General features: G+C 42.1%; 1 protein-coding gene across 1 annotated transcript in view; it reads right to left on the bottom strand.

Moving 5' to 3' along the window:
* Window positions 1-7,199: 7,199 nt before the first annotated feature.
* Window positions 7,200-26,475, bottom strand: part of SLCO2A1 (solute carrier organic anion transporter family member 2A1) — a 74,911-nt gene continuing 55,635 nt past the window's right edge. Inside the window, exons 8-14 of the mRNA XM_067465928.1 lie at window positions 23,154-23,318; window positions 20,273-20,462; window positions 16,293-16,443; window positions 14,765-14,934; window positions 11,663-11,727; window positions 10,554-10,677; window positions 7,200-8,240 (exon numbers count right to left, since the gene is read on the bottom strand). Coding sequence (XP_067322029.1) covers window positions 8,120-8,240; window positions 10,554-10,677; window positions 11,663-11,727; window positions 14,765-14,934; window positions 16,293-16,443; window positions 20,273-20,462; window positions 23,154-23,318 — 986 coding nt within the window. The 3' untranslated portion in view covers window positions 7,200-8,119. The remainder of the gene's footprint in view (window positions 8,241-10,553; window positions 10,678-11,662; window positions 11,728-14,764; window positions 14,935-16,292; window positions 16,444-20,272; window positions 20,463-23,153; window positions 23,319-26,475) is intronic.

Genomic DNA, 26,475 nt, shown 5'->3' with positions numbered 1-26,475 from the left:
GAATAATGGGAGCTGTAGTAAAACAATATATGGAGGGCCAATGATTATGTCTCTCAGGCCTAAATTGGATTTTGCAATGTGCCTTAAGGAATTAAAGCAGCAACAAAGTAGCCAAGTATACCTGGAAATGGATAGCAGTTGGAAGTAAGCATGTGACTGATGATCGGTTTCCATGAAATTTTATTTCTCTTGTTTTGCAGCCAAAAACTGAGGATCACAGAAGAGAAGAAGGGGAAAAAACTGGCAAAAATGTAAAGACTAGTGAATGCAAACATTTTTTTTGAAACCATGCACACACAGAGAGACATGTAGTTAAATGCAAACAGGGTTGACCGAGTTGGTATGATTAATAAATATATGCCTAGAAAAAGCTTTTGTGGCACTGCGTAAGCAAAATTCTGCCTTTGGGATGTGAACAGCAATGGCATCTACTGAAGCTTGGAAAAGGGAAATCCAATAAAAGAGTCACAGATATGCAGGGCTGAATAAAACTCAAAGGCCATTTAATCTCAGGCAGGCACATTTTGTTTTGAAGGATACAGAAAATATCATTCTGCCTTAGATCTGAACTGTGGCTTGAGCTTCAGCATGCAGCAGCTTAGTCTAATCAGTATGGGCCTAAGCAGAGGATGTTTGTGCATGTGTTTATATTTATACTATGTAATATATTTGTGTTTGATATTTGTTACTTAACTTTATATCCCGGTCATATTCTTCTATGAGTTCAAGATGACCCGAAGTACTTTATTTCTTGATATTTATTATCACAACAGCCCTGTAAGGTAGGTTAGTGTGATAGAAAATGTACTTATTTATTTGCTTGGTTACTACTTTATATCCTACCTGATTCCTGATATGATGTTTCCCCCATCTCCCATAAATAACTATTATCCCAGTGTGAACATGTCCAAGAAGTGGTGGTCTCGATGCAAGATGCCAGTAAGCAGTCTTTGGCAGCATATTCAATTCCACAAATAAGGGTGCTGTCTAAGCTACCCATTTTCTCAGTTGTGGATGGTGGCTGTCCTTTACCTATCAATTGGGAACAAACCCATCTTATAAATCTTTAATATCCTATAGAAAAACCTAATGTGATGGCATTAATTCCAGAAATCTCCATATTTTGGGTGGAACAAGTGAGACAGAAACAGAATCTATGACAGAGTGTACAATATGTAGTCCGAAAGCTTCATCCATCAAGAATAAAATTGTAAACATTGGGATTGCGTTCATGATTCTAGGAAAAAATCCAGCCTGTCCACCAGATGATATTAGATTTTGGCTCTGAGGGTTTTGAGTCTAACAGTAGCTGTTGATACACCCATTTTGTATGTATAGTTTAATTTGGGGGTGCACCCATACAGTAAAATTAATGCAGTTTGACACCACCTTAACTGCTATGTCTGTGGGAGTTGAAGTTTGGCAACAGCAGAGAAACCCAAATAGTGTGTAAAGCTACAACTCCCATGATTTCATAGCACTGAACCGTGATAGTTAAAGTGATGTCAAACTGCATTAATCCTATCAAGTAGATGCACCCTTATTCTGGCTCTCCATCATGTCAATAAAACTTTTCCTATTACTACAAAAGACAGGTTTGTGGATGTAGATTTTGGCTCAATTGCACAACAGCATGAAGCTCCAAATGTTCACTCTGTGGATCCTGCAGCCCTCATGGAGATTGGGCTTCTCCCATGCCTCCTTCAGTTAAGAATACTCAATTAGTTATATTCCCACAATTAATATCCTCTATAGCTTGTCCCAATTCAGCTCCACTATCTGAATAGTATGTCTCAATAACAACCATCTGGACTTTTTCCTTCCTCTCCTATTTTTTTAGAGCGTGGGTAAGTGAAACCATGGATAATGGATCTCTGGATAAGTGGTTGTACTGCATACAGGTTAAGGAGCTATGCAGAATCATCCACTAGAGGGAGATGCCTACACTACTGTATTCTGTTTGGTGCCTCTCAACATTTCATTTATAGCTCTAAGCATTATCATTTCAAAGCAACAGGATAGAGTTTGAGAAGAGGGTAAGACAGAGATACACCACTGGTATGGTACTGACCCATAATGCTATGGTTCCACTTTTAATAACAACAGCTACAACTGTGGAGTTTGTATTTCAGTGATGGGGAGTCTAACTCTCCCTAAATTTCAAAACAAACAGCAGTTAAAATGCAACTGCACTGCTATATATGTGTAGTCCAAAAGACCTGTGAATTTTGAAATGAAGAGAACAAAAGAAGCTATGTGGTAGGAATGGCATGAGAAAATATCAAGGGTAGGCATCGTTGGGCACTTACAACTTCATTACATGGGTGACTGCAAGCGTCATAGGACATTTGCAGTACAGCTGATCTATGGAGCCCCATGTTGCTTATCACATGACACACACTCACTTCCGGCGGGGCTCCGTAGAACAACTGTGGTGCAAGCGTCCTATGACACTTCAATCACAACACAGGAGGTTTCCCATGCTCCATAGGGAACAATGGGGCCAGACCAGGGAGAAGCCACATAGGTTTCCCCATGTGTGATGGGGAAGAATCGCTGTGGGCAAGGCAGGGGGCAGGGCACTAGGATTCCTTGTTGGTCCATGGATTTACCACAAAGGCTGGCAAATTGCCCCACTGCCCCTCATCAAAGTGATGCCATCCTAATGGATCCATGAAGAAGTAGCCCCTTCCCTTATTTTCTCACAACCTTCCAATGTGCTTATTCAACTACTTTTTGCTCTGGTTCAGTGTAGAGTCTAATGATCTCATTACACAGGTCACCATAATCACCATGCATTGTGGTGATTTCGGTGGTGCCTGTCGGGGGGGGGGGGGGGGGAGAAGCTGTTGCTCTATGCCCCACATTGCCTGACTTGTCTAAGTCCCCATCCCATGGGGAGAAGTGTTGACTGCTCTACTCCTTCCATTGTTCCTGGTGCAACATGGGAAGTCTTCTGTGTTGCCACCACAGCAGCATGCTCCACTTCAAATGCCCTTTATGCACGGAGCCCTGCTGGAAAGTAGCTGGGTGTCATGGAATGGGGTGCGGTGAGATCTGTGCTGAAAGGGAAGGTGAAGTGGAGCATGTTGCTGAATTTACCCCCCACCACACCCCACCCCACCCCACCCCCCACCGTCTGATGAGGTTGTTACTGTAGTACAGCAAACACTAATCCCCTCTTGGCAGTTCTTGAATCTACACCAGTACTTCATTGTTTACCTGAGCATTGAATTCACTACTTTCCTGTCAGGCCGAACTTTCTCAAAGACAACTACGGTCTTCTTACAAGTCTCTGCCCTCCACTTTAAATATAAGGAGCCTTTCTGTTCACCATTGCTTTGGCTTATTAAACTTGAGCCCTGCTATTCCCAGTTGCTGAGGCCAGTTTCACCTTTTATCCTGGGGTCTGTAAAACCGTTCTGGCTTTTGTCTTCCTTCCTTGTTTTTGCCCTCCCTTAAGTCTCTCTTGCAAGATAGCTAGCTACAGCTTTACCCAGCTGCTGTTGATTTCCCTTCTCAGGTGGAATGCTTTTGATCTTTACTAGATTTCCCTTCCCTGCCATAGAAGGTTTCCTGATCTTTCCAGTTCTCCTCAGGTGCATCTGCAAGCCTTACCTTCATCTTCTTACACCCAGACTAGGATAGTGTAAGAAGATGAAGGAATGCTGGAGACATTTGTTCACTGTCTGCCTCTCAGAGAAGCACGTAACAAAAATAGCCAAGAGAAACCAGTGAAGAAACTGCACTAGGAGCTGCCCATGTGGAAATGCTTATCCTCTTTTATTAAAGAACAAAAAATAATAATTCCCTATCAACAATAGTCTTTTTAAATCTAACAATTTTGTGTTTCACAGAAAAACAGTGCCAATAAATTAGAGTGCATGCCTACCTATTCAGAAGTGAAGTCCCAGGATGCCCAACAAACTTACACCCAGGTAACTCTGTATAGGAGCAGAGGGAAACTAAAGTGGTCCTTGGGGGTCCTGAAGCCAAGTCGTGGTTGGGGGGGGGGGGGGGTTAAGTGTTCAAACACCCTGAAATGCTTCAGGTTTTTTTTAAAAAAAATTGGTTTACTCATGAATTTTAATTGGTTAACCAATTCATGAGTGAACCAGAGCTTTTTTAAAACCTGAAACATTGGGGGGGGGGGGGTTGAACTCTTAACCACGACCCCCTCTGGCTTCAAGCCTGTCTGAAACAGACTCTTTCCATTCAAATACAGCTTCTTCCCCAAGCTCTTGTCCTCAGTGAGGGAATTCTCACTGCCCCACTCACATTTTACTGACTTTGTTCCAAAGAGAGATGCATTGGGAAGCAACCAAAAAAGGACTTTTCAAGTGCAGAGAAATTGATACACAATTCCACGTATCTTTCTACACTGAGAAATTGAAAATCTGCATTGCAGATGGCTTTAGACAGGCAGACACTCAGGATACACACTGACTTTGGTCAGTGTGTGTCCTCATCAACCCCATGGTGGCTAAACACTGCAAGGAAATAATTCTCCTTAATGTGACCTTGCTCTGGGTTAATCTAAGGTGAGGGAAAGTTTGAATCCTGACTCAAGATTTGGACTTTCTCGCAACTTAGGGGCTGTGAAGAGGTTGGGTTGGTTCCTAACTGGATCTATCTGCAATTGTCTACCATCCTATGTTTCCTGGGTTCAGCTGGTTCAGGGACTCAGATTTTCCTTTTGTTCCCACATATCATTGCTGTCCCCAGCAACAGCATGCCAACTATGTTACTATGTATTGTCGAAGGCTTTCATGGCTGGAATCACTGGGTTGTTGTAGGTTTTTTCAGGTTATATGGCCATGGTCTAGGAGAGAATGCCTCTAGACCATGGCCATATAGCCCGAAAAAACATACAACCCAACTATGTTACTCTTTGTGCTTTGTCTGATGTCAGAGACAGTATTTGCGCTTCCCACCTCCTACCTCCCACCACCCTTAGTGTCGTGGTATTCTCTGCCTGATATCAGACTGAGTGCCATGGACAAGGTAGATGATCTGTCACAGCAGGGAACATGGGTGGAGGGAGAACCCCTCGGGTAGCTGCTCAGAGGCTCTGAACCAAGTTTGGTGGGACTGAGCAGTAGGGATTCTCCACTTTATCTGAGGTAGTTGAGGGAGTCCCTGTAAGGACACCATGTGGGCCCAATCCAGCATCTGGGACACCAAATCAGGTCTACTGTCAGTGCAAAAGGGCCTCCTCAATATACTCCAGACTTTTGGCATAGTCCTGAAAGATGCTTTCTCCTAGTGAAACAAGAACACTTTGACTCTAGCCATTGTTAGTTTCTACAGAAACCAATCTTGCAATATTAGCTTAGTCACCACTTGTACTGTTTGTTCAGCAGAAGGCTTGCTCCACACTAGATAGAAAACTAGATTTCTCTAACATACCATACACTATTCTCTTGTTTCTTGTTCATTTGAATCAATCTGGAATCCCCTTTCTGTTAAACCAAATTCTCAGAAAATCATGTATTGAGAAAAAGGAATTTTTGCCAAGAATTTGAGTTATTTTCCAAAAATTCGAATCAGCAGTGCATAACCCAAGCTTCACAGAAATGAATGATTTTGCAATTACAATACAAGACAGGAGTTTCTGGTTTCTGCAGGGAAAGCTTTTAAAATATGTAATACATGTGGTACAAAAGTACAAAGGATCAATAGAACTAATTCAGTAAGTGAGAGAAAATTTGTAAGTTTTGGAGGGGAAATGACAGCAATTTTTAAAATAATATTTATCAGTAAGGTAGAATGGCATCCCTGTTTTTCCTTCCAGGTGCCACCATGTCTTAGGCCAGCACAGTCCATAGTATTACATTGTTCCAAGAATTTCCAAACATGTGGATTTGGCAGCCATATGGACCATGAAGGAATGTAACTGCAGCCAGAACCTGGAGTGTTCGTGAAGAGTTGGGCAACTGCAGTGTGTCTGGGAGCCAGTTTTCTGCCCCAGGGACCTAAGGGCTGCATAGACCGGCCCAAATTCCAATGAGCAAAATAAATCTGGAAGTGAGTAATCCACTTCTGTTTTTCAAACCTGGTGTTTTGGATGTTCCATTATGCTGGGGGTGCTTGCAACCTACTGAAAAGGTGAACTGATATGCCTGAAGGTTTTTAGTTGGGGAATTCACTATTTTTGGCCAGAAAAAAGGGAGGGGGTTGGGAGAATGTGAAAGAACTTTGGACTGTAAATAGCAGCATTGAAGGACTATATGCAATCCCGGTACTATTTTACCCCACTCCATAGAACAACTAGAGTGTGCCCTTGCTACTTTGTGGTTTGCTTTTAGTGGACTCGCTGTTTTGCGGGTTTTTGGAAATATTAATAAAATATTAAATATTTACGTCCAGGGGAGGCCAGGAACCCCAGAAGTGTGGCGGCCTGAGGCACAGCAGGGAAGGCCTGTCTCCCTGGCCTCCACAGACCCCGGAAGTGCAGCAGCCTGAGGCACGGCGGGAAAGGCCTGCCTCCCTTGCCTGCTGCTGTCTGCATGGCTCCAGAGGCCCTGGGAAGGCCAGAGAGGCAGGCAGGTACCCTTAACTTATTTGTTAATTGGTTGAAGCTGGGAAGAAAAACAAACCATTACTGATTGGGTTGTAGTACAACCAAAGATAATCCAATACAGTGAACATGTGGATAAAATAGGACACTCCCATTTGTGCCAATGCCACTTTGGGGTAGGAGAAAATGTGTGGCTGTCAATGCAGATTAGATTCAGAGTATAAGGGTAAGAGATGTGATCCTAGCAGGAGTCAAACCAAAGGATACTTGCACATTAGAACTGAATTATTTTGCAGGTATGGATGTGTTCATAGCCAAAGAATACATTTTATTTACCATAAACCAAAGAGCATTTTAGTTGGATCGATTTTTGCAGTCACAAAAAGCTCTTTCCCACCCTACTCATTGTGCAAGTAATCAAACAACCATTTTCATTTTCAATTTAACAATCAATTACACAATTAAGACCTTTCACCAACATGACCATGAAGCATTTTCTGCACTTTGGAACACACCCATCTCTTTGTAAGCGGATTCACTGAATGCAAATGCTGGTCAGCACCCTTCAGTGCATCTCAGGTTTAGACATGGTATCACTATAGCAACAAGGCGGCATGGAGGCAAGAAGAATATTGGTGGGCTGACATCTTTGAAGAAGATCAATAACATGGTATGAACAAACTGGAAAAGATGGTATTTATTTAAAAATTCAATATATCACAAAAAAATTAACTTTATACATTAAGCGGAGCTTATGTCCACTCTGACCTGTGTAATAAATGAAAAGAGAAGGCACGAATGTCAGGGCAAGCTGAGCTCTTATAACTCCTCTCCTTCCTTGATTCCATGTCTTGGTTCAGGGAAGATAATGTAGTGTCATACAGATGTTCTGAACTACAACTCTCTTAAGCCTTGGCTACTATGATCAGTATCCAGGAAACTTGAGAGGTTAGTCCAAAGCACTTGGAGGGTGGTAAGTTACTATCTTTGGCCACCCTGGATATAATACAACAGCTTGATGGACTCAGTCAGTATGGGAAATAGTTCTTAGATAGGACTACTTTCCAAGCCATCTGACTCTTAACAGTTTTCATTCACCATTCTCAGAGAACTGATGTTTCTCAAGAGGTCTGGCTGCCTTTCCCCCCCAACCTAGTCATTGAGAGAAAGGAGAACATCAACAACATGTCAGCTTCCTGGACATGTCAGGAGAGTTGTGGAATACAGAAGTGGGGGCCCAAAGGGACCTCATGGTCGTATCATGGCTGGGGCCTCTGTCATAGTCCTCTGAGATCTTTTCGCAGTGAATGTCTGCTGGAGAGATGAGTAGGCTGAACTGAGTCTTTTAACACTGATTAGATGCTTGGTCACCAGAACCGCTGCTTATTCTCCATTTACCAACAAAGTCATGTCCAGTTAGCTGGACTACACACCGTGGAAGCTGATAATGCCAGTTTTATGTTCAGATGCTATAATGAAATGGTTCCCTTATTGTAAAAAAATAAAATAAAAGAAGGAGAAGCCACAAGGGCAAAGTACTGTTGAGTAAATACAGGCATGGTACAAAATGGCATTCCAGCTGGATCTTTCAATGCAGAGCTACACGTGTTTAGCAGTTTTTTCTTGGACATTGTATTCCTTCTTCTTTGTCAGCTTCCAGCTGATCAAGGATAACATCAGAATCCCAAAAAGTTTGTAACCGACTTGTAAACCTAAGTACCTGCCAAGGAAAAAAGAAGGAAATAAACTAATTGGCATGGTAAATTATAACAGAACAGATGTTGAGTGCAAATATAAAGTCAGTTTGTTCAGAAGAGTATCCACAAAAACAAACCATGTTTTCAGGAGTGAGATTGAGATTGTAATAGGATCTAGGACCTCATCACATGGACAAAAAGCCTCATTTTAGGGCAATGCCAAGACACAGCCAGGACAGAGCCCCACTAGAAGTAGTAGTGTGTTGTGTTACGGGAGCCAGAGGGTTCCGTGATTAAAAGGGTGGCAAAGTGGAGCATGCCACCAATTCTTCCCCTGTGTGATGAGGTTGTCATTGAGTAAGCGGCGGACAGAGCAGGACCAAGCTGGGTACAGACAGGAAACAGGATGTGACGGTAAGGGGGGCCATGCATGGTGCTGCTCAATTGCTTCCCATGCTGCTCCACAGATTCGCCCCACTGCCCGACAGATTCCCACACTGTCCCCAGTTTAAGGACCTCCATGTGATGAGGTCCTTAGAAGATTGACTAGCTGGAGAGTTTATAGAGTTTATATCTCCCAACTTTTCTTCATTAAGCTGAAGGTGGCAGTCATGGCTGACTCTTCACATCAATCATGTGAGGAAGGACAGGCTGAGAATGTGACTGGTTCAAGGCCACCATTTATATTTCATGTCTCAGAGGAGACAAGAACCTGGATCTCCCACAGTTCAGCACTCTAGCAATTACACCACACAGTGTCTCACTGCCTGGCTTCAATTGGCTTTGACTGGCTTCTCCCTTACCCCCTCATCTTGAGATAACCACTGATAATTCTTGGAGTCCACAAAACCTAAGGAAGAGGACCTTGATTTCTGCTGTGGAAAGGGTTTGGGCTGGGAAAAGAGCCTTACTTAAAGGTGAGCTTGGTGATATGAATCTCTTGTTGCAAGAAAGTTCACAAAGAGAGGGCCCTTCACCCTACATAATTAGAGCATTTTGATTCTACAGCCATGGTTTCATCCTATGGCATCTTGGGATTAGCATTTTAGGGAAGAGTGTTTAGAACCCTCTGTCAGAGTCCTCACCTAGTCCTTCACCAAACTACAATAAAATAGGATGGAACCATGGCAGTTAAAGAGCAATCAGTGTTAAGGTAAAGGTAAAGATTTCCCCCTGGCATTAAGTCTAATTGTGCCCGACTCTGGTGGGTTGTGCTTATCTCCATTTCTCAGTCAAAGAGCTGGCATTGTCCATAGACACATCCTAGGTCATGTGGCCAGCATGACTGCATGGAGCGCAGTTACCTTCCCACTGCAGCGGTACCTATTGATCTACTCACATTTGCATGTTTTTGAACTGCTAGGTTGGCAGAAGCTGGAGCTAACAGCAGGAGCTCATGCTGCTCCCTGGATTCAAATAGCTGACTTTCAGTCAGCAAGTTCAGCAGCTCAACAGTTTAATTCACTGCACCACCATGGGCTCCACAATCAGTATTATAGTTGCATAAAATGAAACTATAAAATAAAACTTTGTGGAACCACTAGGATATTTGCATCTGGGGGGAAAAGCAGGAATAATTACAAGATCTCAGATACACCTATTCCTTACCTTGGAGTGGCAGCTTACAAATCAGTTTTGGAAACTATTCTATTTTGGGAAGGACAGCTTTTTACCCTCTCCTGAAACTGAGTCTATGGGCCACCACTGCTGAAGCCATTCCATATCTGTTTTGCTAAGCTTTCCTTTGAGAGAATGAACATGGACTCCATCAATGACAACTGTGCAGAACATGATTAAAAAACGAGAAGCTGAAGCAAGTGCCTGTCTAGATTGGCTAGATCGGCATCTGCAACTTCCAAGAGGCAAAGAAAAAAGGCTGCGTCTGTATGGGAGCAACCCAAATAAACCCAGAGAGCCACAGTTCAAGAATGGGGTTGGGGGAGGATTTATCTTTGGCTGTGGGAAAGATAAAGACGAAACTGTTTTGGGAGGGGCTGTCCAGGTGAAGTGCACGTCATCCCTTTTTTGGGGGTGTGTTTGAATTGCTTAAGCAGACTTACACACACAGTACCCTGCAGCAGGTACCTCCTACAATAAAGCCAAGGGCATTTGGGAAATGAGTGGAAAATCAAGTGGCCACATAGGACCACCAAAATCATTGCCACAGCTGCAGGTGTTTTGTGTTTTTCTTGATCCTAGTAAATGCATATGCATATACAGATTGGGATACGAATGTGACCAACAAAAACGGGTGTTACTGATCAGATTTTCAGGAGCCTTATGTACTTTAACTGAAGAAACGCCTTGACTTAACACAAATTTTATAGATGGGTTACCTGCTGCGGAGGAAGTTGTTGTCATAGTAAAAACAGTATCCACCCTTCTGGTTGCACCTTTTATTCCACCAGATGCATGAGGTGTCTATGAGAAATCCAAAGAGGGCAGGAGCTGGCAACCAGGCTTCGGAAGAGAGAAAAACAAAGAAGTGAGGCTTCAAAGCACACTTTACATTTTGTACACTCAGCTTTGGGTACACAGAAACTTCACAGAGTCAAGTCTGATATGGAACTTCCTTTCCTGGTCTTTGTCCTTGAGGAAATACAGCTGAGCTGAGCTTAGGGACAGACTGTGGATGCGAAGCAGCAGATGTAAAAAGCCAGCTCTCTTAGGCAATGTAGAAATAGTTCATATTTAGGAACTGTGACTTATGTTTTCTTTAGAACATATATCTACACTACTACCCTTTATAAATAATTGTGCACATCATGTTTTTTTTTTAAAGTTTCCTTTAAATTGCAGCTTGGCAAACCAAGTCACTCTCCTGCCTCAAATATACAATAGCTCTTTTTTCCTCTGAGGCCAGTGGCAACATCTAAGTCCCAAAGCATTCTCAACAGCATAACTGGGATCACAAAGGTATCAAAATGCCTCCCTTTTCTTACCCTTCCAGTGGCACTGAGATCTTGAAGGAACTCTGCTCATTTGCTTGTGTACCAAGTATCTTAAATACTTTCTGGAAATGCAATTTTTTTTCAAGATGTCCAAACAAGGACACAAAAAACTTAAGTGGCTGGGAAAATTGCCTTTCTTGGCACATGGAAGTGGTGAGAAATGGGTACAATTCACATTGTAATTTAAACAATGCAGTTTTACACTTTTGCCAATTTTGTGATGACATCCACAAGTAAAAATGTATATAAAAGCATATGTAGTAGCTCAAACAAGAGCACAGAAATACATTATACTAGAGGAAAACACATGCACAATGAAAAGTGTGCATTAGGAAGAATGCCTAAAAATGTAAACTTTAAGAGACATGTGCAAGTCAGAATGAACTTAATGTTGGAAAAAAATGAGAACATGAGCACAACGGATCTGGTCTGATTTGTCCATCCCTAAACACAAGTAAATGCGCTGAAGACCATAGCCCCAGGCTGGCACTCACCAATCAATCTCATCAACAAGAACTGAACCCCAATGGCAAACGACTTTTCTTCATAGGCCACCACCCTGTGTGGGGGAAAGACACAATGTTTCATATACACAAAACTCAAAGTCTCTACAAAAAAGACTCCTGCCTATAGCTTGTGTGTCTATTATATGTAAGAAATGAGGTTTAAAGGTGAAACCTTTTATTTAATATAGTTAAGCTGAAAAGAGCCTATACTGGGTTCATAAAGCAGATCCTTCACGATGGTACTATGAATAAATGCATAAGTATGTGAGCTTTGTCAGAATGTGTAACTCAGCATTTCTTTAAGTACTAACAGAATCAATGTCTCAGGATTAACCAGAGGTGTCACTGTAATGGCGTAGCAGAGTGCTGAGGCTATTGCATATAAGTTTATTTCTTTTATTTATTTATTTAGGGCTTTTATAACCTGTCCTATCTCAACCTCTGCAGAGGGACTCAGGACGGCTAACAAATTGGCACCCCATGGCACCCACATCAAAACATAACAGCAATATAATAATAACTATATAAAACAGTATAAAAACAACAATCAATGAGTCAGAAGTCACTGGTTTAAATCATCATCCAAGGGCAGTCCATCAGTTCTATATAAGTCAACACATCAGCAAGTCAGCCTGATCTACAAAGGCCTGATCCCATAGCCAGGATTTTACTTGTTTCCGGAAGGTCAAGAGGGATGTAGAGGATCTATTTTCACTTGGGCGGGAGTTCCACAGCTGGGGGGCCACCACAGAAAAGGCCCTGAGCCCTGTCCCTGTTAGACGCAATTGTGACAATGGGGGAACAACGAGCAGGGTCTCCCCAGATGATCTTAGGGCCCTAGGTGGATTGTATCGGGAGATACATTCGGACAAGTAAGAACCGTTCAGGGCTTTATAGGTGAAAGCCAGCACTTTGAATTGTGTTCAGAAGCTAATAGGCAGCCAGTGGAGCTGGCGTAACAAGGGTGTTGTGTGCTCCCTGTACCCAGCCCCAGTGAGCAATCTGGCTGCCATTGGACTAGTTGAAGTTTCTGGGCAGTCTTCAGAGGCAAACCCACATAGAGTGCGTTGCAGTAGTCTATTTGGGATGTAACAAGAGCCTATTTGGGATGTAACCACCATGTCTAAGTCAGGCTTCCAAGGTATGGGCGCAGCTGGTGCACAAGTTTTAACTGTGCAAAAGCTCTCCTGGTCACCATGCCCTGTTCAGCCTTCCGACTGACCAGTACGACCTCTTGTCTGGATTAAGTACTGAACCCTGTGGGACTCCACAGTACAATGGCTGTCCCCTAGCAACATCTTCTGAGAACGACCCTCAAGGAAAGACCGGAGCCACTGTAAAACAGTACCTCCAAGGCCCATTCCTGCGAGGGAACTCAATGAGGGTTGGAGGTTGGTGTTTGAATATAGGAGAGAGATGTTGTACATACTGTAAATACTTTGTTAGCATTTGTACTATTTGTACAATTACTGCAACTTAAGAAAAAAAAAGCCCTCCAGTTGGATCAAACAGCTTTGTGTTTGTGTTGTTCTTATTCTTTAGTGCACTTCACCGCAGGAATGCATTTGGCTACCAAATGCATTCTACCATGCAACAGGGAATTTCATGCTGATTTGGACCCCTGACAAGCTTAAGGGGCAGACAAGGCTTGCCAATATAAGGATATGTCATAATTGGCTGTGGGGTCGAGCACATCCATATTCTGGACAAAGAAGCACATTTTTACAAAGTTTTTGTTGCCCACTCAGTGCCTCACTCATCCTTCTCATCCTCTACCTAGCTGGGTATTATTTTAACAACACTGGAACTGGAATAATGGAGAAGGAGAACTGGAGAAATACAGACTTTCAGAGTCACAGCGCAGCAGCAAGTCTGTAGTAAATAATACAGTAAGCTTAAGGTGGTGTGGTGTTTTACTCTAGAGAATTCTACCATAGCTGTGTCTACATCAGCAGATGCCTCCAGAATCCCTTACTATACATGTGTGAAAAGCAAAACAGAAATAAAAGAGGAAAACATAAGCCTGCCTCACCAACAATAAAAAATATAGATGTGTAAGTCTGGTCAACAAAATGGAAACTTTAAGAAATGTAGAGTCTGTTAAAGAAAAAAAATGTCTATGTATTTTGGAAGAGGTTTTCAAGTCAGCTTTAGAAAACTTTAACTGCTTTTTAATGCAAGGATTAACAGACATGGATGTTTCATTTCAGATATGCATTACAGTTTGAAACAATCTGAACACACTTATCAAACAACACATTGTTAGGTTGTTGTAGGTTTTTGGGCTGTATGGCCATGTTCTAGAAGCATTCTCTCCTGATGTTTCATTGTTAGTTTTTGGATAATAACTTTGTTAAAGTGTATATTACATATTTCTGCCTCTGGCAATAAATTTTCTGTTCTAAGAAGTAATGCCCAGGAAGACATTTCCTGTGTGAACTGAGGTGTACTTGTACCTTCATATTCAGTATGATGAACACTAGCCCTGGAGCAGGAAAAGATAAAGTGCCATTCTGCAGTTGCATCCTGTTCCCAAGGCAGTTTATATGGCCCTCAGCCCTACCAGATTGCCTTCTCCCTGCCCCTCTCCCAATCCATGTGTGGCAATTCCCCCTTTAAATAGGTTGCACTTAGAAGCGGAGTGGGCAGATCAAAAGACAACCTGGCAAAATGGCACTACCTAGAAGAATCCTCCACCTTGTGTGACTGTGGAGCAGAACAAACAACTCTGCATATGTATGCTTGCCCACAATGCCCTGCCTCATGCACAGAGGAAGAATTGTTTAAAGCTACAGATAATGTGGTCGCTATTGCCTGTTTTTGTCATAAATTATTTAACCACTGGTTCCCTCTATTTTTCTAAGTTTTATACTTATTTACGCAATGCTTTTGACACAAATAATAAGTTGCACTCCTTGCCATTGTACTGTTTATAATAAAAATAGGGTTTTTTTTCTAAACCAGAAGTGATTGTCTATCACTCTGGAGTATTTTTAATGACAGTCCATGCAGATCCCAATGGGCACTGTGGCCAGAAAATGATCCCTTAGACTAGAAGCATTTGCCCATCCTGCCCCAGGCCCTCCTTACCGTAACACCATCATGTACATAGGGTTGTGTGAGAGACTAGCAATTAATACAGCAATTGAGATGATAAAGATGACAGGCAGCAGCAGGTGGGCACAGCTCAGCGGACAGGATCCAGTCATTGCTGAGGACTGTCCATCCTTGGCATCAATACAGGAGCAGTTTGTGTAGATCTAATTGGAGAAGAACAACAAGCCTATCTCAAGACCACAGCTCATAAATTGAACATATTCCTTACAAGAAAGGTTCACATCTGGCATTCCCATTTAAAAGGACCAGGAAGCAGGTTATACGAAACACCTCTCTCTGAACCCCTGAAAAGCTACAGTTCATCAATGTACCCACAGCCCTCCAGATGATGTTCGACTTCAAGGCAGAAAAAGGAAAATGTTACCAATTTGATTTTAAAATTTCTGGTCCAACATCTCTGAAACCTTAGAACAAATGTCAATAATGTAAATGCAGGCTCAACCAGTTCAACATTAGTCTATAGCTGCTTCTGACAACAATAGGCATGAATTCTGCTTACAGAGTTACTTTAAGGCAGGGGCAAGTGACTGAAAAAGAGCAGAGTCTGATTTTCACTCCTGCATACCCCATGAACTACATTTTTATATTTTCAGCTAAATATGATCCAGAGTTGATCATAAGTCCCTTTCTGCTCCCACTTCCTGATTCTGGGGGGCTGTTTTTGAGCAAGAAAAAAATATTTGAGGGCCAGGAAAAGGAATATCTAAAGAGAACACAATTCCTTAGTGATTTGGGTTATTTTTACGACAGCCAAAAAGATTTGTAGGGCATTCTCCCCTGTATAAGTTAATTTGGGAGGAACTGCAGACTGGACAGGGGTTGGTGGTTATAAAAATGTGACAGGAAGTGTATCTGGCCAATGGGCTTGTATTGCTACCACCTACCTTTGTAGAGAGTGGACTTCAGATTGACTTCTCCTTAAGAGATATTGGACATGAGCAATTGGCCATTCACTGGGCATGAACTGCATTCGAGAGACAATATAGAACCAGAGAGTCCTGGCTTTGTGAAACTATAGCCTGGTACAATTCACACTCTAGTTCAGTGTTTCTCAGACTGTGCTCCTCCAGGTGTTGTGGGCTTCAGCTCCCAGAAATCCCAGTCAGCTCACCAGCTGTTAGGAATTGTGGGAGTTGAAGCCCAAAACATCTGGAAGAGCACAGTTTGAGAAACTCTACTCTAGTTCATAGAGTCTATTAGTCATCCCAAATGGCAAAGTTGTCAGACTCATCTTTCCCTTCAGATTTAATAGAGGCCTAAGGAGTGAACTGGGCACCACTTGCCTACCAAGAATATATTCTCCAGTTGAGTAGTTAGGATAGTCATTACTAGCAGTAAACAGAAACAAATACAGAATGTGATGTTAAGCCCACATCCATATTCCCAGCTCTTTTGCCAAATAGAAAACTCTTTACACAGGATCTCATAAAGATAATCTAGCAGCCATTAAAAACTACAGGGATTCCTTCCAGCCCCAAAAGCTCTCAATGATGATACTTACCACAGCCCTTGAATTGGAAGAATTAGAGAAAAAACCAGTGCAACCAGCGTGACAAGGAGAGAGGTACTCCACACCATCATCACCACAGACGGGATGAAAGAGATACTCTGAGCAGGAGCAGTGTTGGCTGCACTGATCCTTCCCTTGGGAACTTGAGGTCAAAAAGAGAAAGAGAGAGAGAAAATCAGGTGAAATTAGGCAATATGGATGAAATATGCTTTCTTTACTGTGTTGGGTGATTAACTTCAGATTCCCAATCTATTATTGTTAGTTCCTTGCCATCCTGAAATCTAGTTTACTGCACATCCAAGGTGTGGCCTTTCTGTGAAATAGGTCATAATTGTTACACATACACGCAAACAAAACACTCCCTACTCCTAGCAGAAAGCCATTTGATGTTTTGAGTAATCCACTTGAGAGAAAATTTTCATCTGAAATTACAGAGTGCCTCAGGTGCCATAGAAATAAACACCAGTCTAAAGTGAACTGTAAGTAAAATGGGAAACATTATAGGCTCAGCCTATGGCTAAGACCACAATAGGTCAGCATGGAATAATTACTCTATTTACTCAGGTATAATGCTCACCTTTTTTGGCTTAATTATTTCACCAAAATTAGGGTGTGAATTAAATTCACATAATATAGTAAATCTTAGCGCTGAGCCAAAGCCAAAGGGGAAGCTGCTTTAGGAGCACCTGGAGCTCCTATCTGAGGAATGTTATCTCTAATTAAATGGCCAGGCTCAATGCTATGCAATGCTCAGATTTGTAGTTTGGTGGGGCATTAGCATCTTGTTAAATGACAGCTCCATTTTTCAATACCATTATTTATTAATTTATTATATCAGAAGCAAACCAAAGGAACAGCTGAAATGTATTTAAAAAACACAAAGTTTAAAAAACTTGGCATTATATTAAATGTCCTTTGACCAGAAGCTGGACACTTGGAGTGCCTTTGGTGTTGCTATAAGGAGGTCCTCCACTGTGCATGTGGCTGGGCTTAGACTGCATTGTAATAGGTGGTCTGTGGTTTGCTCTTCTCCACACTCGTATGTTGTGGACTCCACTTTGTGGCCCAATTCCTTAAGGTTGGCTTTGCATCTCGTGGTGCCAGAGCGCAGTCTGTTCAGCGCCTTCCAAGTCACCCAGTTTTCTGTGTACCCAGGAGGGAGTCTCTCATTTGGTATCAGTCAGTGGCTTGAGGTTCCGGGTTTTAGCCTGCCACTGTGGACTCTCACTTGCTGAGGTGTTCCTGCGATTATCTCTGTAGATCTTAGAAAACTATTTCTTGATTTAAGGCATTAACGTTCAATATAATTGAACCGATGCAATTAACGAAGATTCATTCTACAGCATAGCTGCATTCCAAGGTTTTCTCTTCCATTGCTAGAAGCTTTGGTGTTCTAACACTTTTGTCTTTAAAGGGGGATTTCTAAGCATGCAACAACTATAATGCAAAGAATGCACTTTTTGCCACTGTGCATTACATTTGGCAGTAAATACTTTTGTGGGGTTTGAGGACCTCCAGACTGCGGACCTCTATCCTCAGGGGGAGTGTAATCCCATCACCACAGGCTGCCATGCTATACCCCAATCGGCTGCCCGACTGACCAGGAGGACCTCGGTCTTGTGAAGATTAAACTTCAGCTTGTTAGCTCTCATCCAGTCCATCACAGAGCCCAAGCACTGGTCCAGGATATGTTTGGGGAGGCTTCCTTGGAATTTGGGAGAAAAGAGTAGTGGAGTTGAATGTCATCTGGGTAGAGATGGTACTGAACAGTAAAGCTCTGGATGACCTCACCCAACAGTTTTATGTAGATGTTAAAAAGCATGGGGGATAGAATGGAACCTTGTGGGACCCCACAGGTCAGAGTCCAGGGAACCTAGCAGGAGGTCCCCAGCATCACCGACTGTGACCCTCCAGTAAGGAGCAGAGCCACTGCAAAGCAGAGCCCCCAAGGCCCATTCTGGAGAGCCGCCCCAGAAGGATACCATGGTTGATGGTATTGAAAGCTGCTGACATATCCTAGAGAACCAACGACACACTTCCCTTGTCAAGCTCTCTACGGAAGTCTTCCACCAAGGTGACCAAAACCGTCTCTGTACCGTGACCAGGCCTGAAACCGGACGGTGATGGATCCAGATAATCAGTTTCATCCAAGAATCCTTGACACTGAGAAGCCACCACTCACTCCAGGACCTTGTCCAAGAAGGGGAGATTAGAAATTGGCCAGTAATTATTCAATATTGAGGAATCAAGGGATGACTTCAGAATTGGTCTTATTATTGCCTTTTTTGGGCAAGGTGGAATTTGTCCCTGATCCAGCGAGGCATTTACAATCTTCGCAAATCACTCAACAATCCTCTACTGGCAAGTTGGATAAGCCAAGAAGGGCAAGGATCTAGTGCACATGTGGTTTCTCTCACCACTCCCAGAATCAGTAACTGTATGTATTCAACAAATCGGTGAACAATCCTTTAATTATGCTTTTCAAGACTGGCCCTGTTCTCTGGAAGAGTGAAGCAGCAACCGCAGGAAAGAGATCATAGCTTTTGTGAAATGTAAGTTATTTTATAACTTGTCATTAGAATAATAGAACTGGAAGGAACTGCAAGGACCAAATAGTCCTACTTTCTGCTATTCACAACTGAAAGATGCTTCTGAAAGATACTCATCCAACCTTTGTCTAAAGATTTCCAAAGGGGGAGCTTCCGCCATTCACTGAGGTAGTCTATTTCACCGCTACCCAACTTCCCATTGTTTAGGTGGAATCCTTGTTCTTGTAATTTGAATCCATTGTTAAATCAATTACTTCTAGCCTCCACAGCAGCAGAAAACAAGCTCAAGCTATCTTCTATCTGGCCCTTTCAGATATTTAAAATAAGCCTCTAGACCATGGCCATATAGCCCGAAAGAACCTATAACAACGTATTTAAAATATATTTATATTTTTTCTTTTTATTTTGTTTAAATAATAGATATTTCATTATTGTAAGTATTTCATAATAAAAATAAATATATTTATTAATATCTTTGTTTAAAATAAGGGAGATGTTTATTATTTTTACAACCAAGAACAGGGAGTGGTGCTTATGGAATTTCTTATCTCCTGTGCCAAAATAACATCGCTGGCTTTGGGTATTATGCATTTTGTGGAGGGAAGGGAAACGTTTGCTGTTTGGTCTCAAACAGTCCAAATATCATGGACTGGTCCCAGTGGTCGGAAACCAGATGCCTATTGAAAGTACATAAGCAAGTATTGAGGGGAATGGCCCTACCATCTCTTTGTTGTTTCCTGGCAATTCCTAGTCACTATCACAAATGCTTTGAATCATGTGGTATGGCTGATAGTTTCTAAGAATCCTATTCCTCTATGAATATGTTCTAATTTCGTACTAAAATAATCAAAACCAGAGGCTGTCACCACCTTCTTCTGCCAAGGGGTGTTGTAACTTAGATCTGAACTGCATGATATCATTTTGCTGGAGAAAAGTCGATTCTAATTAGAATGCAATGACAAACTGTTTAGCTCCATGCTGAATTTTGACTCCCCCCCTCCCCACTTCAAACCACCAACTAGAACTGGGATGTATTGTAGATATACAGTGAAAAAAACATTAATTCAGACAGTTATTAAATAGTGAATTTAATAATTCATTTTAGGGGTATTTAAATGTGTGGGGCCAATATATTAATAAGCAACCTCCCCCTGTAATAATATGAAAAATGAATAGTCTTTGTAAACCATGTTAGTGTTGGTCTTGTTTTAATGTTGACCATGAAATATTTCATTAAATAATTACTCAAATGAATTACTCGATTACAGGATTCAGAACAAGGTTTTAAAAGGGGAATATAATTCAGAAAAGACTGCTAGGGTGGGCATGGAAATAGGTATGTCTTAATGTCCGCAATTTGAAGGACAACTAATCTATGTTCTTGATTTCTATAAAGTGTTTATGAAGAGTAAGGCATATTACCTGGGTGGATAAATGCCAGCTACTTTCTGCGTGGAACAGCCCATAAAGAAAAGAGGCAGGATGCAGAGTGTGGACACAAGGAGCACAGCAATGGAGAACCGGGGAATGGCTTTGAGGGACAAGGCAAACCGCTTCATGATGAGGCCTCCAAAGAGCATCCCAAGAGCCGCTGCCGGCAAGTTCACAGATCCTGCAAAAGGAGGAAGAGATCAAGAGGCATCCTTCTTCAGCTATGAGGGACAATGCTCTATAACTGCAAGCAAAATGTGCTTCAGAAAGACAATGAAGTTAGTTTTAGAAATGGCCTAGGGGAAACCTTTGCCTTATTTGTACACAAAAAGGACCACTGACTAAGGATGCCGGCCACAGCTCTGGAGGTTGCTTCACACTTGGTAGAATTCCAATGTGGGGAACATTTTCCTTTTGGAAACTGCATGAATTCTATATATAGACAGCCATCAAATATTTGAAAGATCGCATCTCCATATATAAACCAACACGAGCACTTTGTTCAGCAGAGGAGGTCCTTCTCGGACCCACCCTGTTTCAAGCACAGCTGGTGGGAATGAGAGAAAGGGCCTTCTCCATGATCACTCCCCATTTCAGGAACTCCCTCCCTAAAGAGTTAAAAATGGCTTCCTCTCTCCTTCCCTTCAAAAAAACCTATTAAAAACACACTTGTGCAATTTAGCTTACGGAGAGGAGGATTAAGTACATCTAGTTTTTTTGTTTTGTTTTTGTTTTTAGTATAGCATCCTTACCCACTTTTCCCTTATGTTATACCCACTGTATATCCTACCTACACCACTTCCCCTTCCCCACATCACTAGGATAGGGTTTTGAGACATTGATTTTAGTAACTGCGGTGGATTGTTTAAGGTGGGGGGCTGGAGGTGGGATGTTGATTTGTGTGCTAAAGATTTGTTTGTGTGAATTCTCCCCTCTTTTTATGTACAAAAATTAATAAATATTATTTTTTTAAAAATAAAAAGTACATCTAGTTGCACCTTCCCTGGCTGCCCACATCCACCCAGCTAAATTGCTGTTTTCCATCTCTCCCCCCAAAATTTTAGCCTAATTTTAGAGATTTTAAATGATATTTTAAGGATTTAATATGTTAGTAATTATGTGGATTATTTTATGTCTTGTTTATTTATGTCAGTTTATAATTTACTGAGTTGTTCTTGATTCGTTTATTGATTCATTTAAATATTACTGTCAACATTGAATGTTTGCCATGATGTATTTTGTTGTGAGCTGCCCTGAGTCCCTTTGGGGAGATAGGGCAGGCTACAAATAAAGTTTCATTTCATACAATGGTTTAACAGGCACATGCAGTGATTCCATCTAGTTCACATGCCCTGATAAGCTGGCCATGGCTATTCTCTAGAGCAGTGGTTCTCAACCTGAGGTCCCCAGATGTTTTTGGCCTTCAACTCCCAGAAATCCTAACAGCTGGTAAACTGGCTGGGATTTCTGGGAGTTGTAGGTCAAAACACCTGGGGACCCACAGGTTGAGAACCACTGCTCTAGAGCAAGGGCTGGGCAACTGTGGCTCTCCAGATTTGTACCTACAACTCTCATCAGTCTTCAGCAGCATAGATGATGGTAAGGAATTAGGGGAATGGCTTCTTAATCTGGAGAGCAACACCTGTCCATCTCAGCTCTAGAAAAAGCCAGCTGTAAAGATGTTCATTGTGCCAAGGGAGGAGAGGGCTGACTTCTTCCCATTCAGTAAAATCTTGTACCAAGTGACAAGGAGCCTGCAAGACACAGGGAGCAACATGTGTGTATATTCCAGGAAAAAAGGGAACTGATTCAGCCCCACTACAGGGCAATCACCCACATAGGAGATGTCAGTATCAGAGCCTTCTTGCACTGAGAGCATTTTAACACACACATTGCCATCAAAAGATACACAAAATTTAACCCTGACTTCTGAATAATTTTCAGTGTTCTCAGGTCAGTATGACTAAGGGCATTAGTTTATTCTACATCCTCTACAAGAAGGACAGGTATTCAAGCTTGAAAATGTTTGTGTAATGTTTGTCTAATGGCCTGCAGTTTGTACTAACTGACCATTAGAGAAATTTAACTCAATGGCAGCAAACCATTTTTAAAAAGATGTATAACGTTAGTTCACTTGTTAATCTGCTGCTAAATCATAAATTTTGGAACATAATTACACATCATTAGACACAAATTAGGAGCCCCCGGTGGCGCAGTGGGTTAAACCGCTGAGCTGCTAAACTTGCTAACCAAAAGATCGCAGCTTTGAATCCGAGGAGCGGTGTGAGCTCCTGCTGTCAGCCCCAGCTTCTGCCAACATGCCAATGTGAGTAGATCAATAGGTACCACTGTGGCGGAAAGGTAATGGCGCTCCATGCAGTCATGCTGGCCACATGACCTTGGAGGTGTCTACGGACAACGCTGGCTCTTTGGCTTAGAAATGGAGATGAGCACCAATCCCCAGAGTCAGACACGACTGGACTTAATGTCAGGGGAAAACCTTGACCTTTACCTTAGACACAAATTAAGATAGTGAGCAACATTCTTTGTTGCTAGAAATCAGGGAATTAACATTAAGGTTTGCATTAAGAGATTCTGCAAAAGTAATTATTTGGGGTCACAAATTATTTCCAAGCTTTGCAGATTTCTATCTGCTTGTGATTTTTGGAGGCTACTCCTATCAAGTCTTCAGGCCCAGTAATAGGAATCTCAGCCCACTGGGAAACTTATTGCTAGTATTAACCAACATCCACAGCAGTGATGAATGTGTCCAAGTGCTTCATATTTGAGGAATGTACTCAAATGTCTTCTCTACTAGATCATAATTTTGTTCCTAGCTCTACTTAGTTCAAAGTCATTGCAATTTTCTCACCAATGAGTAAGTTAGCATAGGAAGGGGTGGCACCAAACTGTTTTTCCAGGAATTTGTTAAGGAAGGTAGAGAGGCCAGCGATAATAGAGGAGAAGCAGCACTGGGCCAGTACCACCATTATGAAAAATGGGTTGAGGAACAACTTCATGAAACCTCGAGGGAACTCTGAAAATAAAGACAGGAGAGCAAGATGTTAAATTAATATGCCTGGAGGCTGGAGAATATGGTGTAAGAAGAACATAATTTCATGGGGCTTCCTAGTACTCCAGCTTTGCCTTGAAGGAAGAGTCACAGTCAATCATTGGCCCTAAACCTTTGAAAAAAAAATATCGGCCTGGACTACAACTCCGCAAATAACCTGGCTAGAATGGTAAGCATCCATGAAGCTTGGGCAATTCTGATAAAATTAAAAGGTGATTTTTCTAGCTTCTGTGATTTGCAAGGGTGCATAAAAGTCCCGAGCAGGAGCTGGTAAATTGGTACATTGGATAGTTGGACAGATTGGGCTTTGTCACTTTATTACATATTGCAGGCAGTCCTCAAGTTACAAATATCCAACTTACAAATGACTCATTGTTAAGAATGGGGGTGAGACAACAAGAAGTGAGAGAAATCTACCCCTAGGAAGGGAAATTCACTCCTGGAAGAGTTATCATGTTTGTTTCCACAACAAGCCAAAATGTTCAAGATCATATAATCACAGGGACAGAAAATGAGGTAAAATGTATTGACGAAGGCTTTCATGGCTGGAATCACTAGGTTCTTGTGGGTTTTTTCAGGCTATAGGGCCATGTTCTAGAGGCATTTCTCCTGACATTTCGCCTGCATCTATGGCAAGCATCCTCAGAGGATGCTTGCCATAGATGCAGGCGAAACGTCAGGAGAAATGCCTCTAGAACATGGCCCTATAGCCCGAAAAAACCCACAAGAACCTAATGAGCTAAAATGTTCTGAACCAAGGCACAGACAGCAAAATAAACACCACAGGGATGTTAACCCTTCCCTGTGCTATCCAAAACGCATATATATACACACAACTGTAGCCAGGATTTTGATTCGGGGGGGGGGGGGGGGCGCTGAGTTTGATTCGGGGGTGGGGGCTGAGTCTGTGTGAGAGAGAATCTATCTTAGCAAACCTTTTGTATCATTACCCCAATACCACCATGCATATATATATTGAGCATGGTGATCAGATCATGATGTGAATAAACATAACAGTTTAAATAATGTGCCAGGAAGGCCTTCTTGCGGACCACCTTCAGAATTTGGGGGGGGGGGGGTGAAGCCCCTCAATCCCCCCCCCCCCCCCGGCTACATGCCAGAATATACACACACACAAATGCACACACACACACACACACACACACACACACCTACATAAATAAAAATGTAATGTTAATTTGTGGGATTAACATAACTCAAATTCGCTGGATGAATTGACAGAAAATTTGGATAGAATACACCTATCAGGCCAGCGAATGACCATCAACCATAAACACTGAAAAACACAGCTGAAGGGACTTAAAAAGCAAAAAGATGCTACAGCACATACGCAAAAACGACTCCCCCTGGCAAACAAAACACACAATAGCATATCCACACTCTCTTCTGGACTAGCTCCCAGCACTCTCTAGACCAGGCCCTTTAGGAGAGGAGGAGGATGCAAATGCACTGCTTCCAAGCTCCAAGTTTTTTTCTCCTTGGATTTCTTTAAGAGCATCCGTGCGTATTTCCAATTTCCTATTTCTGGACTGCAACTCCCAGCAATCCTCCAGATAGATAAAATTAGATAGGGATAGATAGGTAGGTAGGTAGGTAGGTAGGTAGATAGGAGTTGCAGTTCAAGAATAGGTGGAGAAGGAAGAAAGGGGAGAAAGAGGAAGAGAAAGAAAAGGTTGGGGAGAAGGAAGGGAAGAAGAAGAGAAAGAAAGAAAGAAAGAAAGAAAGAAAGAAAGGAAGGAAGGAAGGAAGGAAGGAAGAAAGAAAAGAAGAAAGGAAGGATGAAAGGGAAGGAAGGAAGGAAAGAGGGAGGGAAGAAAGGAGGAAGAGAAAGAAAGAAGACAAAGAGGGAGGGAAGGCTGGCCACAGTAACGTGTGGCGGGTACAGCTAGGATGGATAGATAGATAGATAGATAGATAGATAGATAGATAGATAGATAGGCTGGAGGTACACTTAAAAATATCTGTTCTGACTTAATCCCAAATTCAGCTTAAGAACAAACCTACAGAACCTATCTTGTTCATAACTTAGGGACTGCCTGTATATATGCTCATCTCATTTGTAAAGGAGCCGCAGTAGCGTAATGGGTTAAACCCTTGTGCTGGCTGAACTGTTGACCTGAAGTTGCTGGTTCGATTCTGCGAGATAGGGTGAGCTCCCGTATATCAGCTCTAGCTTGTAGGGACATGAGAGAAGCCTCCCGGCAAACACATTAGGACCTCCCCTGGGCAACTTCCCTGTAGACAGCCAATTCTCTCACACCAGAAGTGACTTGCAGTATGTTCCTAAGTCGCTTCTGGCACATTAAAAAATATCTAATTTGTAGTGGAATATGTCTACCTGATCCATCATTGATGACTAATCTATATTTTTTCAAGTAATAAAGACATAAAAATTACAATATAGTACCTGTATCATAGGAAAGCAAGGTAGAAAAAAAACCCCATCTCATTGCATACCCAACTCAATGATTATAATAATTATCACATGTATCTTGTGAAGAAAACCTGATAAGATTGTTATAAACCAGAGGCAGATTGAAGGCATATAACAACAACAACAACGTGTTCACCTGCATTTATCTTGCTTTTCACCTCTTGCTGTGAAGATCAAACTAAATTTGGTTCTGGCAGAGAGGAGATTAGCTGAACAAGCCCCTTTCTGGGATCAAAATCTTGCAACAGGAACCAGCAGGGAATCAGGCAGAGCAAACACTACTTTTATATGCTTAAGAAATAAAAATGACTGTGGCAGATTTATCTTTACAGTATCTGTTGTGGAAACAGATCATTATCAAGAAGTCATAAGGTTTATATTGGAGGGTTATATAAGGATTATGAAGGAGTCATAAGGATTATATTGTTACTTTCAGGAGCAATGAAAGAATGGGTTGTTTTAGGTTTTTCGGGCTGTATGGCCATGTTCTAGAAGCATTGTTTCCTGACGTTTCACTTGCATCTATGGCAGGCATCCTCAGAAGTTGTGAGGTTCTGAGGATGCCTGTTATAGATGCAAGCGAAACGTCAGGAGAGAATGCTTCTAGAACATGGCCATACAGTCCAAAAAACCTACAACAACCCAGTGATTCCAGCCATTAAAGCC

The sequence above is a fragment of the Anolis sagrei genome, chromosome 3 (genome assembly GCF_037176765.1).
Source record: "Anolis sagrei isolate rAnoSag1 chromosome 3, rAnoSag1.mat, whole genome shotgun sequence".
NCBI classification, from domain to species: Eukaryota; Metazoa; Chordata; class Lepidosauria; order Squamata; family Dactyloidae; genus Anolis; species Anolis sagrei.
Note: the sequence above shows the minus strand (reverse complement) of the source record. Positions and strands in the feature narration are given on the sequence as shown.